Below are 16,017 nucleotides of genomic sequence, written 5' to 3'. Positions count from 1 at the left end.
CAATAAACTGAAAATATCGCCTCAGTTTTGAGAATAAGGGGGGGGGTCGTTGTGTGCGCAACCCCACGCCGCCCGCGCTCAAGCAGCGAAATTCCGATCCCGACCAGCATCTAAACAAACGGCAAGGTGGCCGAGCGGTCTAAGGCGCCACGTTAAGGTGTTCAACCCTTAATCAGAATCCGTGGTCTCGAAAGGGGCGTGAGTTCGAATCTCACCCTTGTCATATGCTTTTGCTCTTGTTCTATCTGGAGTGATTTCATTTTTTGAGGTGGCGGCTCCTCTTTTTTTCCTTGCTCCGTTTATTTGTGTGGTCTTCTCTTTTTATTTCCCAAGAGTCTAGGTATGGAACGTTTTGTTCTGGTTATGAGAAGGGCTGTGGGGGTAGAGACGACCACTGTTGTTAAATATGTAAAGGGGCAAGTAATAAGTAATTATTATTTATCTCACTCAGGTCTAAAGTTGGACGCGAAGGCCTAGTAGCTTGCGACTCACACTAGCAGATGGGGAAAGAAAGAGGGATGAGAAGGAATGAGGCGAGGTATTAAAGTGAAGGAACAAGAGAACCTCTTGCAAGTAATTCAGATGAAAGGAATAATGTCATTGTCTTCACTTCTCTCCTCACCAGGCTCCAAGTCCAACACAGGGTTCATGTCATATCATTATAATGTCTATAGATAAATCCCCCCAAATAAAAATACCCAAAACTATCCCAATGCTTCATTTCACCTCAACAGAGACACACGCAGACAGACCGATGGGAAAACAGGACCGACACACGATCGACAACTTCGACAGCTCATCACCTGCGAGCGAAAAACAAGCTGAAAACACATCGATTCTCTCTCTCTCTTTTTGCGACCCCCCCTAGCGTGAGTTCAGCACCCTCCAGCAGAACAATGCAAGCATTATATTAGTCAAAAAGTCAGAAAAACCAAGCTAGTACTCAGTAGGTAGTCAATCGGGGTCGATGAGTGCTGCCGGAAACCAGACCGTGAAGCCAAAAAAAAAGGAAAATACAAGGAAAACCCAAAACCCTGAAAAAGGGGACAAAAAACACCAAAGCCATGCAGTCTACTACAGTTGTCCAGAGAGAATCGCTTCGGTTGCTGTAGACACGAAAAAAGTCAGTCATCTATCACACCAAACCCAAAACCCTAAGGAAAGGGGAGAGAAGGGGGGTAAAACTCACCGCTATTAATATAAGCCCTCCTGGAGTCCAGCGGCACACCAAAGCGCTTCTCCAGCTCCAGCTTGACACCCTTCTTGGTGACGGTCATGAGGTCGGCGGTGCGCAGGATCTCCCGAATCTCGGCCAGGAGCGCGTCGTCGCTGGGCAGGCCCGCGAGGTTGGCCATCTCCAGCTCCTGCTGCGACTGCGAGTGGCCCAGGAACTGCGACCCGCCAAACTGGCTTTGTCGGTTGTTGTTGCCGAGCATCTCTGACGCGGCCAGCGACATGCGGCTCGGCGCCGTCGGCATGCCCGGATATCCCGTCATGGACCCTGGACGGCTGGGGGTGTAGCCGCCGTACTCGGACATGGGGACGTTGGGCCGGGTGGCATACGAGTAGCCAGACATCTCAGAGCGCGCGTCGTCGTGCATACCGCCGGCCTGGGTCTGGGCCTCCCACAGCTCGGCCTGGTATTCCTCCCACTTCTTACGCGGGATGCTGGCCGGGTCGAACTTGCCCTCGTCCGAGATGACAATCTTCTGGCCCTTTTCGCCGGCCACCACACGCGTGTTACCCCAGTTGAAGTCGTCCATGTGCCAGAACGAGTACAGCGGCAGGGCGAAACTGAAGACGGGCACCGCCATCACGTATAGGATCATCCAGCCGATCATCTCCCACTTGCGGCGCAGAATGAAGATGATAGCTTGCAGACCGTAGATGGCACCTAGGAGGACGAACGCCGTGATCGGGACGACGGTCGCGTTCTGGGCGACCATGACGATGAGATAGACTATGTAGGCGATGGTCACAGGCTGGACGATGGTGGAGAGAAGGTCGACGAAGACGATGAAGCGCATGCTGAAGCAGCAGAAACCGCACAGCTGGTTCAAGGGGATGAGTTCCATCAGGTTGTGCACTGTCGAGTTGATCCAGCGGCGACGCTGCGAGAGGAACACTTGCCACGAGTCGGGAGCAACAGTCCAAGCATGGGCGCGGAAAATATACTTGGTCTTGTACTTGTTGTGGAACTTGAGCAGCAGCGTCGTCAGGTAACGATCTTCACCCAGGTGCAACAGGTTCTTCATGTGGAGCGTGTCGACGCGGATGGTCGAGTACGCCTCAACGATCTCACGGCTGACGAACAGTGGCTTGCCCGTCTCCGCGGCGCGGATGCGGTACATGGAGAAACAACCGGGCAAGCAGGTGACGGAACCGAAGAGGGACTCGAAAGCCTTGGACAGATTGTGCGAGATGTAGTATTCGTACACCTGGATCATGGTGACGAACGATGCCTTGGCGTTGGTCAGGGCCGTCTCACCGCACACGGCGATCAGGCGGGTATCGTCGAGGAAGGCTGAGACCATGCGAGTAGCCGAATCAGGCGCAACAACGGTGTCGGCGTCGATCTGGAAGAGATATTCGTAGAAGGTCGGGTTTACGCCAATGATGTTGCGGATTTGGTGGTAGATCTCGAGCTCGAGCGGGCTCATGGGGAGGTTGTAGTGCACGCGGTTGAGGAAGCGCATCAGGATCATCTGCGAGTCACGCTTGCCACGGTTACCCGGGCGGGAGACCTCGGACGGCTTGCCGACCTTGACCACGACGAGGAAGGGTACGATGTGCCCTTGCACCTCGTACAGACCCGAGTACACCTTGCCCATGTTGTGTTGCTTCTGACCCTCGCCGAGCGATTCGAAGCTCAGGGGTTCGGGATCGATAGTTTCGGACACTCCCAGGATATCGAGCACGATGCGCGGCGTCGGGCGATCGTTGCCCTGACCAATAATCATACCGTCGCAGATAATGACCAAAAGTTTGCGCTTGTCGTCGTACTGCATGCGCGCGGCCGAGTCGACGGCACGGCGAATGGACTCCTCGTCTTCTGTGTAGGCAGGAATCTGGCACATGACGAACTTGTCCAAATTCTCAGGCATATTCTTGGTGCCGAACTGGAGGGCAGCGAAGAATTTGAAGCCGATGACGCTAGCAAGAAGGATGGATATCGATAGTACCAAATATTCGGCAAACTTGCACTTTGCAGAAGAACGCGTGTCTACGTCGGCGACGTAGAAGAGGTTGTCGAGACATAGCTGCATGGCTTTCTTTTGGGCTCTGTCGATACCCAGTGACTGCCAGAGCGTGGTGATATCGTCACCGGATCTTTGCAGGAAGAGGTCGACTACGAGGGGATGCATGAAGTTCACCGCATCCGGGTCCGTCGGGGGGTCCTCCCATGGCGGGTTCATCTGCCGCCGGCCGTTCTGTGTGTAGGTGGTCATGTCGTAGACGCGACCGTTGAGGATGGCGATGACCTGCGCCTTCGTACTAAGAGTACGCACGTACTCGGCCGAGTAGCCGATATTGCCGACCTTGTAGTTGGCCCTCAGCATCTTCATTCTCTGCGAGAACCAATCCGGCCGGCTGTCGTTGGTGAAGTGGCGGAAATCGTGATACTTTGCGTTCCTGTCCTGGCTGCTGATGACGGCCGCGGAGCCGGTGATGTTGGTGTTCTTGTAGTCGAGCAGTACGGCCGGGTTGATTTCGCCGTGCTGACCCTGGCAGAGAGCCGACACCTGCACGGGGAAGAGCGAGGTGATGTCCAAGCCGCCGTACTGGGTCAGCATCTTCTGCGACAAGTACCTGGGGTAGTGGCGGGGCGTGAATGCGCCAAGGTCAAAGATCTGTCCGCGGATAGAAGCGTAGGCGCTGCGGCCGTCCTTGCCGTCGTAGTGGGACATCTCCTCTGGACTGTAGACGTATTGTTTCGGGCAGATCAGCATCGGGAAGACGACGATGAAGAAGGCGGCGACCAAGCAACTGAACCAGATGATCATGTTGATGGCCAGCTTCTCACGCCATGCCATACGGACATCCTTGCGGGGCATGCGTCCAAGCTTGCGGATCAAAAAGTCGGGAACGAAGAAGGTCAGCATGTACACCATGAAGACCCAACGCTTGCGGCTGGGGCTGTCCTTATACTCCTCGACCTCCTGCATGTCCTTCTCGTTGCCACGTTCGGCCATCTGCTGGCGTGTATCCAGGTTCTGGAACATGTCGCCGGCCCCGAACGCCGACACACCGGCCTCGGAGCGCGCGTCAACCTCGTTGCTGCTGAAGTAGGCACCCTTCTTCTCGCCGTTGAAGCTGGCCGGTGTGGCGCCGCCGGACATGAGCAGGCGTTCCTTGGACACGCCAAAGGGATCCGCGGGAGTGCCGGTGCCATCCCCCGCGTCTGAGGGAAGCCCGTACCGACCGGATTGGGAGAGGTTATCACCCAGTTGTGCGATCTCCATCCAGCAACGCTCGCTGAGGAAGACGCCGGTGGCACCGATGGCAACCTCGTTGCTGGGCCATCGCTTTTCCTCGACCACCATCTCCACCTTTTCGCGCTCGCTGCCTACAAGCACGGTCTCGGCATCCGTCAGGCCCAGGAATTCGCCAAACGGCAGAAACAAGCTGAAGTCGGCGGACCGCAGGCGCTGGCTGATCTCGGCAATACCGAACGTTTGCAATTGCGCCCGCACGCACTTGCTGTCAAACTGGTTCGCGATGCGCCTATCGTTCGGCTTGAGGCAGAAAACGAAGTAGCAGTTTGTGCCCGGTGCCGTGACAGACCTCGTGACGTTCTCGAGCGCCGAGAGGAACTGGCCAGACGCACCCTGTTCGGAAACACGCATACCGCCGGACCCTTTGCCCTCGCCGGCATCGCTGCCTTGGTCAGAGACGTCCTTCTCCATAGCACGCTGCTGGCGGGCCTGGAGAGCGGCCGAGGGCCGCCCGCGCCTCGACATGATGCTGGGCGCGCGCATGGGCCGGGAGCTGACGGAGGCCTGCATGACCGTTGTCCGCTCTTGCGGGTGAACGACGGTCTTGAGAACCTCCTGCCCGAAGAGACGAGCGACGAAGGAGCTCTTGCTCGAGTTGATCAGGTTCATCAGGTCGCCTGAGATGACCTCGCCGTTCTCCTCAACGAGCCCCTTGACGGGGTACTCCACCTCGCCGGCATAGTGCTTGACGGTGAAGGTGGCGGCGCTGTTCTCGGTGAAGAAGTTGCTGCCGGGTAGTTTAGCGGTGGCCGCACCAACGCCAATGGCAGGGTTCTTCCCCTCGAAGCGCTTGCGCAGGCTCTCCAGCAGTTGCATGTCGGTACGGTGACGGCGGGTCTGATCGTCCAAGATGCTAAGCAGGCCGTTGCCTGGCTTCAGCATACCCTTGACGGCATCCGAGTTGTCAAAGTAGCTGGTCGCGGGCACGGCAACCTCCTCGGTCTCGAGCATCTCGGCCTTGCGGTCGAAGAAGTTCTTCAGCGTCAGGTTGTAGAGGGACTCGGTGGCGGCATTGGCCAGGAGCTGATCGAGGGTCGAGTCGGTCGAACTCTGCTGCTGGAAACCAGGGAAGTCCACGATAGAGATGGTGTTGGCAATCGTGTCCTCCGGAGCGCACAGCTTCTGGTTGATACTCTCGATCACGTAGGCAACGAGAAGGGAGTAGAGAGTCCGGGCAAGCTCATTTGCGTTCCCCCGCGCGCCAGCTGGGTCGAGCAAGACTGTCACCCTCTCCTTGTGGATCATCTTGGTCTTGTAGCCCAGCGTCGTCTGGAGCTCGGAAGCACCAACGCCCAGGAACGCGGCAATGATGGCGAGCACATCCTTGTTCTTCACCGTCGTGTTAGTTTGGGCGCCCTCGTGCGAGAAGCCCCCGCTGTCGTCCCCTGTTGCGGTTGTGCTGGAGGTTGTCTCAAACTCTAGCTGACCAATGTGCAAGATGCCGGCTAGGATCTGGCAGATCTCGGCAATCTCGCTACGGGGGAACTCGAGCTTCCGCAGCGCCGTCTTGAAGAGCTGGAACCCTTCGGCATCATTAATTCCCACCTTGAGCTGGGTGGGATGACCCAGATACTTCCACCGCTTCTCGGGGCCGTCAAACCCCAGGTGGGACTTCTCGGCAGCACTTGTACCTGACAGTAGGTAGTACAGCACGTGGAAATTACGTTCACCCGTGGGAACATCCGTTATCCTGCTCCGCTCCAACCGATGATCTAGTAGCTTAGCGCCGAGGAGGACGGGGCTCGTTGACGATGCCGTGTCGTATTGGAGCTCATAAAAGAGACCGGCTTTGGAGGCCGTGGGTGTCGTGGCGGTTTTGGTGGTGGTGAGGGTATCGAAGACGTACGCAGCAAGGGATACCTTGGCCGAAAGAGGAGTGGAGGAGCGGTTGAGCAGCGAAGTCAAGAGGTGAGCGCGCACCGTCGTTTTTCCTGAGCCAGATTCACCACTACCGAACAGTTAGTCTCGGCGATGGATATCACACCAACCTTTCAGTGTAGGGGCGGGCGGTCATACAGAAAGAGGACGGCCTGGTTTTCCAAGCGGTGCCCCATCCGGAGGTAGGCCCTCTCCGCCATGTCCTCGGCCGCGGACTGGGCAGATGAATCCCTAGAGCCATCGCCCTTGGTTGAGCTTGTGTACGTGTTGGTCAGGATAAGCGCGTGGGACGAGAGGCGTGCGGTCGGGATCGAGACATGGAAGCGGCTGGCGAGATGTGCTGTCAACTGCGTGTCGGACTGAGAATGGGCTGGCAGCGAAGGCAGCGAGGGCTGGGTATGGGCCCCTCCGCCGTTGTTGGCGCCTAGGGGCGGAAGGTTGAGGGCCATGGTGGACAGCGCGGCCGGGAGTTGGCCGTGGTCAACGCCCGAGTGTCAATGGTTTCCGAACAGTGTATCACCAGACAGCGAGAGAGGAGTTTTCTGGTGTTTGGACTTTCTGAATGTCTGTCTTGTGTCTTTCGACACGGGGGAATTCTCCCTTAGGGATAGACGAAGCAAGCCACTGGTTAGTTCCGGGACCCGTTGACGACGGCGGCACGGGCCTTGACTGCCGCAATCTCGGTCTCGGAAGCTAATAAAAAAATTAAAATAAGACTGATCGTGGGAGAAAGATGCCCAAAAAACAAAAAACGAAGGTTATCTGGGGATGTGCAAAAAAAGCGACTAAAACGAGTGTCTGAACGAAAGACACAGGCAGCGAGCGTGTGACAAAATGTTTGGCGGCGGGGACTGGGAGTCGTCTGGGCGATGGGACTGAATGCACTCTCCTGGCCCAGCGATTCCGTCCCAACACTGCTTTGCCTGCACGCGCTAGGGGGGTGGGCTTGCTAGGCGAGCCCAGGCTGGGCCAGGAAAGGGGGCAGTGGATTGTTTTTTTCCGAGGGCGAATCCCTGTTACGGAAAGCGACAACTGCCAGGTGCGCAACTTCTCCATACGAACTTGGCCCGCTCCAAACTGTGCCCGCCGTCGAACGCACCCCACTTGATTGGCAGGGGCGCGGTCCAAGCCGAAGCAGGCATTGGATCGCAGTTCCAGGAAAGTGGCTCAAAATAAACAAGATCTCTGGAACGCAACCGTCCATCGTATGTGACCCTCTCGGGCAATCGGGGCTGGGCTCTGGCTGGGTCATGCAGACTCTGCGCTGCGGAAACACCGCGAAAGAACGTTCTCGCTACTGCTCCCGGCACTACAACCCTGGTCAAAAACCTTCCAGGGCATTTCGATGATGCGTTCATTACCTTTCGACTGAGGATGATGACTACACTACACTAGGATCAGGTGTTCGCCGCACCAGCCGGCTCTCCGTCTCCACTGGCAGTGGATCGCATTTCAGGAGCGCAGGGGATGGGTGGCTTGCATCGTGAGATCCGGCTGGGCGTCAGCCGCCGTGTCTTGCTTTACTCGATAACCGCATTCTCAGCCAGTGTGTGAGAATGTGCTGCCCGAGCGAAGCTTGCCCGAAAATTCTAACCCAGAGGGTCGGTGTGAGGGCTGAATTCCGAGGCGCGTCGTCGTCTCCCTGCAAACCATACAAAATGCGTTGCTGTGTAGCACATCGGCACTTGGATCATCCAAGATCTACAAATTCGGTCTGGATTGGCCGGGTGGCGACACAACAATGGTGTTTCCCACGCAACGCCCGCAACACCCCTCCAGAACGTTTCCTTTCGCATTTGCATAGTCAACCCCCGGCGAAATCCTGCAAAGCGGCTCGGTGGTTTATTTTGTTTTCTTCCAACTTTATTTTTGTGATACAGTCGTAGGCAGCCCGTCGTCGGCGGTTACCTCGCTGCGCCGGGCATCCTGTGTTTGAGGTGATGCTTTCCTGCGGCTCACACCAGGCAGCGTCTGAATCAGGGGTTAGGGGATTGGGGAAGGAGTTGGCGCCCGCGCGCTCACCCCACACACGCCACCATTTCATCATTTCATCGCAAGTCCAACAGCAACTTTGGATGATGATGCCACTGACGTCCGAGCTCGCTGACAATGTGCCCGATCGGCAATGTAATCGGGAGCTCTTCCTTGAGCTTGCTGTGGGATGCTGGTATGCTGGTCATTCCGAGACACGGGCCCTGCATGACTTACCGAGTGTGGTCACCGTCTTCTTATTGACTTTCCCGAGTGTGGTGGAAAATTGGCATGGCGATAATAGTCAACAATTAGTCTGCAGCTGAAAGGCACCTCCAACGGACGATCAGAAGTGTCTGAGAGCGAGGGATGGGGGCCGTCTTCTGTGTTACCCTAACCCCGAGGTACCTAGTTATTGAATGAAGATGGGGAAAAGAATTGGAAGACAAGGCGATTGGCACAGCCCTATGGCTCCGGGGCCAACGATACCTAGGGCCGAGTAACTAACTACCCAACGGCTCGTGTTTTCGCATTTTTGCCTCCGCGAACCTGCAGTTCCAGGTTGTCCATACGAAGAAGAATTGGGTCAGACGCCGGGACCAGCACTTGGATCATGCGAGCTCTTCGTCCTCTGTGTGGAGACTTGCATATGCCTGGCAGCAACTCACACCCCATCATGCCCATGTGTGTGCCGGGGCCTCGTATTCGCCCGTCCGGCAGCTGCCGCGAAGGCCTTTTTTTAGGCCTGCACCGCCGCGGTGCTTCAGATGCCATCCTCCAGTCATCAGGCGCCGCCGGCTTGCAACACACACCCTCTGGTGGGCGGCAAGGAAAAAAAGAAGAAAAAAAAGAGGGAGAGAGCACGATGGCGTTGTCTCTGGAGATCTGTCGCCGACACTGCTGTTGTTGATAGACTGAAAGCCAAGTGTTGTCGCCCTGGGATCATGGAGTCCGGGTGGAATGCGTAACTATGCAAGGATCACGAATTCCATGTTTATGCACGTAACTATTGAACGGTGTATAATTGCAAGAAATTGTAGAAATTGTTCGAGTGCCAAAAAGCATGGATGTTCGAGCCGCCGCGAGTGAGCGACGGCCATTCCAGGCCCAATCCGGCCAGTCGCCCAGAATTTGTCGCGGCACATCATGCAAATCCCGACCCACAACCACCCACAACCTGGAAGCCAACACCTTGTTTGGCGTGACTGCGCACCTGGTAGATTTCGCCCACCGTAGCCAAACTCGGACGGCCGCCGCAATGGATCTTTTCTGAGCAGCACCCCTGGGGCACCACTCTGTCTCTGCCTCATTGCTAGTTGCAAGCTGACCGCGGCTGCAAACACACCTTCGTTTGTGCCTATCTTTTTTTTGGTCGTTACTTCCCTCGCTGCCTCTCTCCGAAAATCGTGTCACTCGCTCTGACGGTTTTTGGATTTTGCTTTTCTCTTTCCCCGGGTCGATCGTTGAGACCGAATAATCTTGGGAATACTCGTTTTTTCCGGGATCAGTCTTGATTCTTGCTTGCCTGGGAAAGGGGCACCGGGGGGCTCAGTGTTCCTTCGTCCGTTGCCGCCGCGACCAGCCCGCATCCCACGCCAAAACCCCGACTGCACACACCACGTACGAGTTGGGTATCCGGCAACATTCGCTAGTTCAACATCAGTATCAGTCCATCTTCACCGTATTAGTTGCTGCAGCGCGTTCGAACGACCCTCAGCGTTGTGCAGTCCGGGAATTGGGTCACTGTTGATACCACCACTAGATTTGGGGAAACCCGAACACATCCCGCGTTGGCCGGCTGAACGAAACCGCTCTCGGCCGTGTCCCTCTCGGGGCGCCGCAACGCACACCTCGCCAACATGACGAACCGCATGTCCATCTACTCGATGGCCTCGGAGCCTGGCCTGGCCGGCTCTAGGGGCGGCCAGCAGTCTGCCCAGGTCTCGACGACAACGTTGCTGAACTCGATTCACAACATCTACCTTTCCTCCCAACCATACCAACTTGACGCGGGGACAAGTCTCGTGGTCAACACGTGGCTCACGGCCTCGCAACCCGGACACAACGGAGTCATTGGCGGCACGATAGACACCGATCTAGTCACAAGGGCTTGGGAACATGCCCGCCGCCGTGCCGAAGATGGTTGCATCATCTTTGGGTGAGTTGCCCCTCGTCAAGCACCCCAAAAAAAAAACATGATTTGGCTGTGTGGTTGCTAACAATCGCCAGCTCTCTCCACACATCTACCCCCTCCCTTCTCCGACCCGCGCTCTCGTCCCTCCCTGTATCCATCCCGAGTTCGATCCTCCAATCACTGCAGGCTATCGAGCCTTTCCTCCGATGCGTAACACCGTACAACCCATCAACACCCCGAGAAATTGCGCTAGGTGTCACTTTGACTCTCAACCTCACCGGCAAGGTAGTCGGTGCATCAGTGGCCTTGTCGCAGGGCGGGATCGACACCGACAAGGGTTTGCTCCGCATCCCCGCGGAGGCGGGCAACCGTGCCTTTGACGTCTTTTACTATCTCCTTACGTCGGCGTCTACCCCGGCCGAGCGGGAATTCCTGGGCCTCAAGGGCGCGTCAAGCTACAATTTGCTAGCTCGCTCGGGCACCTATGACCCTCCCTCTTACCTGCCCACCGCCGACGATGGTGCCGCGGCCGACGACTTCCGGTCTGCTTTGAAGGAGATTGGCATCAAGGGGTCCGCCCACCGTAACTTCATCTCCACCCTTGCCGGCCTCCTGAAGCTGGGCAACACCGTTGACTATAACGTTGACGGGGATGTCTTGGACGAGATCAGCGAGGATGTCGGTGGGCTCCTTGGCCTCGAGCCCGAGGTTCTCGCCAGGCAATGTACCACGGAGGACCGCGCGACGTTTGTTGGGGGCCTTTATGAAGCATTGGTAGACTGGGTCATCAAGAAGGCCAACGAGGCCATCGCCGCCCAAATGGGTCGGATTAGGGACGGAGAGGAATCGGCAGACGGCAGCCAGGTCGGCGGGGCACCCAACCCCGTTGAGGACACTGGAGATACCGTATGCCTTCATTTCCTCGAAATCCCCGACCCAAACCTGGGGAAGGCCGTCGCTATGCGGGGTATTTTTGATGACAACCAAGGCATCAACTCCGAGATGAAGCAGGATGGCGTCGAAGTTCCCGCTGCCAACAGCTCCGTTCTACGGGAGATGCAGAGCGCTGTCGCCGAAGCCGGTCCTGAATTGGGCATCATGGTTGGGTCGCTTGGTAGGGAGAGGCAACACATGCTCGAAAAGCGGGAGGAGGTCCTCGAGAAGATTGCGCTCGCCTCCGAGGATGATGGGTTTTTGAAACAGCTTCTCATTCCCGTCCCCGCCGAGGGCATCAACCTCGGCCGCGGCGGCCGTTTCGACCTGCCTGCCATCCTTAGCACAAGTCGGGCGTGGTACCATCTCTGCATCCACCCGACCGATGAGTCGCCAGCCAACCTGGCGGCTCTGCCCTCGGTCAACTCGGCGTGGTCGGCCGGCACTGTCTCGAGGCAACTCCGGGCCTGGCGGCTACCAGAGTGGGCCAACAGGCGGAACAAGCGCCTCGATTACACCGTCGATTTCGATTTTGAGGAGTTTGTGGCCCGCTACCGTATGTTGGGGTGCATGGATGGTCGCGACGGTATCGAGAGTTGGATTCTCGAGCGTGGTTGGGCCAACGGCGAGGTGGTGATCGGCCGCGAGCGCGTGTGGATGAGAGAGAGCGCTTGGTGGGAGGTTGAGGGCGTGATGGACTTGAAACCTGGGGATGCTGAGAGACTCGGGAGCATGCCTAATATGATGCCTCCTGGCGGTCTCGCGACCGGCTATTCTGCCGCCGGAGGCGGCTACTTCCCCCCGCAGCCATTCCAGGACGCCTCCTCCAACGGGAGCCGCGAGCAGCTGGTCCACCAGAGGAACATGAGCCAGGCGACCTTGGGCGGCGGGGTCCGTCCCATGATGGCCCCATCCATCGCGCCTACCGCCGTGACCGGTATGCGTAACGTCGTCGCCGGCGACTACGGTCTTGGCCACAAGGGCGACACTCACAAACAAGACGCCTACTACGACGCCGACGGCCAGTTGGTCGGCCTCGAAAGCGATCTCGCGGCCAACAAGAAGATCGAGGAGCAGCCCATCTCTTCTGCGAGAAGGGCGTGGGTGATCATCGTTTGGGCACTGACTTTCTGGATCCCGTCGCCCCTGCTCCATTACGTCGGACGTATGAAGCGGCCCGACGTGCGGATGGCGTGGCGGGAAAAACTCGTCATCTGTTTTTTTATCGCGATTCTCAACGGCATAATTGTCTTCTGGATTATCTTCTTTGGTAAACTGCTCTGTCCCGACTACGACAAGGCCTGGTCCCGGAACGAGGTTAGGAACCATCAAGGAGCCGATGATTTCTGGGTCAGCGTCCACGGCAAGGTCTACGACATCTCCAAGTTCTGGAAGTTGGAGCACGGCACCCCTTCCTACGAAACCACGCGCGAAAACATGGAGCCCCTCGGTGGCCTGGATATGGACAACTACTTCATCGTCCCGCTCACCCTGGCATGCCCTGGACTAGGCATCAAGGATGAGACGATCCGGCTCGACCTCAACAACACGGATTCGCAGGAGTGGCAGCTGGCCATCCACGATTCTGGTTACTATGCCAGGGACCCCACTGGCTCCATGGGAAAGGTCGACTGGTATTCCAAGAAGTTCTTGCCGCGCATGAAGGAGTACATCACCGGAGAGCTTGTCTGGGATCCAAACCAGATCAAGAGAGAGGGTGACGATGATCAGCGTCCGTGGTTCCTTTGGGAAAACAGAATCTATGACCTGACAGACTACGTGAAGACCCAAAAGGTCCATCGCGACCATCCCAATTGGGCCTTTTTGCATCCCAAGGTTGTCAGCGCCATCAAGAACAACCCCGGCCAAGACCTTACCGAGCAGTTCGCGAAGATCCTTGACGATGCGAATTCCACCGAGACGGTCACGATCAAGAACACTTTCAACTGCCTCAACAACCGGTTCTACCTGGGCATCACCGACTACCGCGAGACGGCCAGGTGTCAGTTCAACAAGTGGATTCTCATTGCCTTCACCATCGTCATCTGCGCTGTGATCCTCATCAAATTCGTGTCGGCCCTTCAGTTCGGTTCCAAGAAACGCCCCTCCCCCCAGGATAAATTCGTTATTTGTCAAGTGCCGGCGTACACGGAAGGTGAAGACTCGCTGCGACAGGCCCTTGACTCTCTCACTGCCTTGCAATACGACAATAAGCGGAAGCTGATCTGCGTTATTTGTGACGGTATCATCGTCGGTGCCGGAAACGACCGTCCCACCCCCAAGATCGTCCTGGATATCCTCGGCGTGGACCCCAAGGTCGACCCGCCCGCACTGGCGTTCAAATCGGTTGGCACGGGCGGCGAGCAGCTCAACTACGGCAAGGTCTATTCTGGTCTGTACGAGTACGAAGGCAACGTGGTCCCGTACCTTGTTGTCGTCAAGACGGGCAGGGAGTCGGAGCGTGAGAAGACCAAGCCCGGCAACCGCGGCAAGCGTGACTCGCAGATCCTGCTCATGAGTTTCCTCAACCGCGTCCACCACCGCGCTCCCATGAACCCCCTCGAGCTGGAGATGTTCCACCAGATCAACAACATTATCGGCGTGGACCCCGAGCTGTACGAGTATCTTCTGATGGTCGATGCCGATACCAATGTCCGTGAGGACTCTCTCAACCGGCTTGTTGCGGCCTGTGCCAACGATGCAAAGATTGCTGGTATCTGTGGCGAGACAAGCTTGCAGAACGAGGAACGCTCGTGGTGGACTATGATCCAAGTCTACGAGTACTACATCTCACATCATCTCGCCAAGGCCTTCGAGTCCCTGTTCGGCAGCGTTACCTGCTTGCCGGGATGGTATGTATTCCTTCGTATGCTCGACACCATGTTTATTTGATTGACCGTTTTTAGTTTCTCCATGTACCGGCTGCGGACAGCTGACAAGGGCAAGCCTCTGATTATCTCTGACGACATCATCCGCGACTACAGCGACTGCAATGTTGACACGCTCCACAAGAAGAACCTGTTGTCGCTCGGCGAGGATCGTTACTTGACCACTCTCATGACCAGGTACTTCCCGTACATGTCGTACAAGTTCATCCCGGATGCCTACTGCCAGACCGCGGCACCCGATAAGTGGAGCGTCTTGCTGTCTCAGCGTCGTCGCTGGATCAACTCCACCATCCACAACCTGATGGAGCTGATGTTCATCCCCGAACTGTGCGGTTTCTGCTTCTTCTCCATGCGCTTCATGGTGTTCATCGACCTCTTTGGCACCATCACCCTCCCAGCGACATGCGTTTACCTCGGCTGGCTTCTTTACACGGTCATCACCCGCACCGGCCCGTTCCCCCTGATCTCCATCATTATGTTGGCAGTCGTGTACGGCCTCCAGGCCCTGATCTTTATCCTCAAGCGCCAGTGGCAGCACGTTGGCTGGATGATCATCTACATCCTGGCCTTCCCGGTATACTGGATCGTCTTGCCCATCTACTCATTCTGGAACCAGGACAACTTCTCGTGGGGTAACACGCGTATCGTTATTGGCGAGTCTGGCAAGAAGCAGGTGGTTGCCGTTGACGATGAAGGTTTCAACCCGCGGTCCGTGCCACTCCAACACTGGGATGATTACGCCCTCGCCAACAACCTCCCCGGCCGGCGCGGCGGCCAGTCGGAGAAGCACGGCATGGACGTCAACGTGGGCATGTACGATGAGAACTACGAAATGGACGACATGAAATCCGTCTACTCCTCGGTCCGCCAGTCGTCCGTCCTCCACGGCCTCCCCGGCCGCGGCGGCGTGGGCGCTTACATGCCCCCCACCCCGGGCACCCCAGGCACCCCCTTTACCCGCACCAGCACTTTCCAGGGCGCAACAACCCCCTACGTGGACAACCCCAACCTCGCTCACCGCCAGAGCATGATGTCGATGGGCGCCGACCAGCGCCGCTCGCACACGCCCTACGCCGACTACCCGCGCAGCAACAGCGCCGCCAATCTCCGCGGCAGCATGAGCGGCACCCCGCCGGCCGGCCTCGGCGTCCCCGGCAACATGGCGATTAACAACCGCCTCTCGATGGCGTCGGCCACGCCGAGCCGGCTGGGCATGCACCCGGACATGAGCACGGGCTCCTTCGGCGCCATGGGCATCACCCCGCCCGCGGGCCTCATCGACGACGGCTCCATCATCGAGGCCATCCAGGCCGTCCTGCGCGAGGTCGACCTCGACACCGTCACCAAGAAGCAGGTGCGCGCCCTGGTCGAGCAGCGCCTGCAGACGGAGCTCACGGGCGAGAGGCGCACGTTTATGGACAGGCAGATTGATAATGAGTTGGCGAATATGTGAGCTGCCATTAATAAGGAATGTTTTGTGGGATAGATGGGGGTTTTTCTTTTTTACTCTTGTCGTCTTGTCCTCTTTTTTTTGGTTTGGGGTTTGGATTGCCTTGCTTGGCCTTGGATTGGATTGAATTGGATCCGGGCCCGTGAGGTCTTGCTCTCTCTCCCTCCCTCTCTCTGTCTTTGGCTGTCTCTGTTACGTCTGTTTGGGGTTTTTGTTGACTTGGTTAATACTACTACTATTATTACCACTACTAGTAACTTCAAACTT

General features: G+C 57.2%; 2 protein-coding genes and 1 non-coding gene across 3 annotated transcripts; 2 read left to right on the top strand and 1 right to left on the bottom strand.

Annotated features, from left to right (window-relative positions):
- The first annotated feature begins 120 nt into the window (after positions 1 to 120).
- On the top strand, positions 121 to 223 carry F5144DRAFT_t116. Its single transcript has one exon. It is a non-coding gene; the product is annotated as a tRNA-Leu (tRNA).
- Positions 224 to 971: 748 nt separating this feature from the next.
- On the bottom strand, positions 972 to 6,951 carry F5144DRAFT_223890 (glycosyltransferase family 2 protein). Its single transcript, XM_066783158.1, has 3 exons — positions 6,513 to 6,951; positions 1,190 to 6,444; positions 972 to 1,106 (listed from the first exon to the last, which is right to left on the bottom strand). Exons 1-3 carry the CDS (start codon positions 6,821 to 6,823, stop codon positions 1,075 to 1,077), a joined length of 5,598 nt encoding a protein of 1,865 aa, XP_066642708.1. The 5' UTR covers positions 6,824 to 6,951; the 3' UTR covers positions 972 to 1,074.
- Positions 6,952 to 10,204: 3,253 nt separating this feature from the next.
- On the top strand, positions 10,205 to 15,753 carry F5144DRAFT_602380 (glycosyltransferase family 2 protein; the record flags this gene model as incomplete). The annotated part of the gene is made up of 3 exons (XM_066791200.1): positions 10,205 to 10,503; positions 10,575 to 14,264; positions 14,319 to 15,753. 3 exons carry the CDS (start codon positions 10,205 to 10,207, stop codon positions 15,751 to 15,753), a joined length of 5,424 nt encoding a protein of 1,807 aa, XP_066642707.1.
- Between the last annotated feature and the right edge of the window lie 264 nt (positions 15,754 to 16,017).

Source organism: Chaetomium tenue (assembly GCF_020726465.1).
Source record: "Chaetomium tenue strain MPI-SDFR-AT-0079 chromosome Unknown F5144scaffold_4, whole genome shotgun sequence".
NCBI lineage: Eukaryota > Fungi > Ascomycota > Sordariomycetes > Sordariales > Chaetomiaceae > Chaetomium > Chaetomium tenue.
Note: the sequence above shows the minus strand (reverse complement) of the source record. Positions and strands in the feature narration are given on the sequence as shown.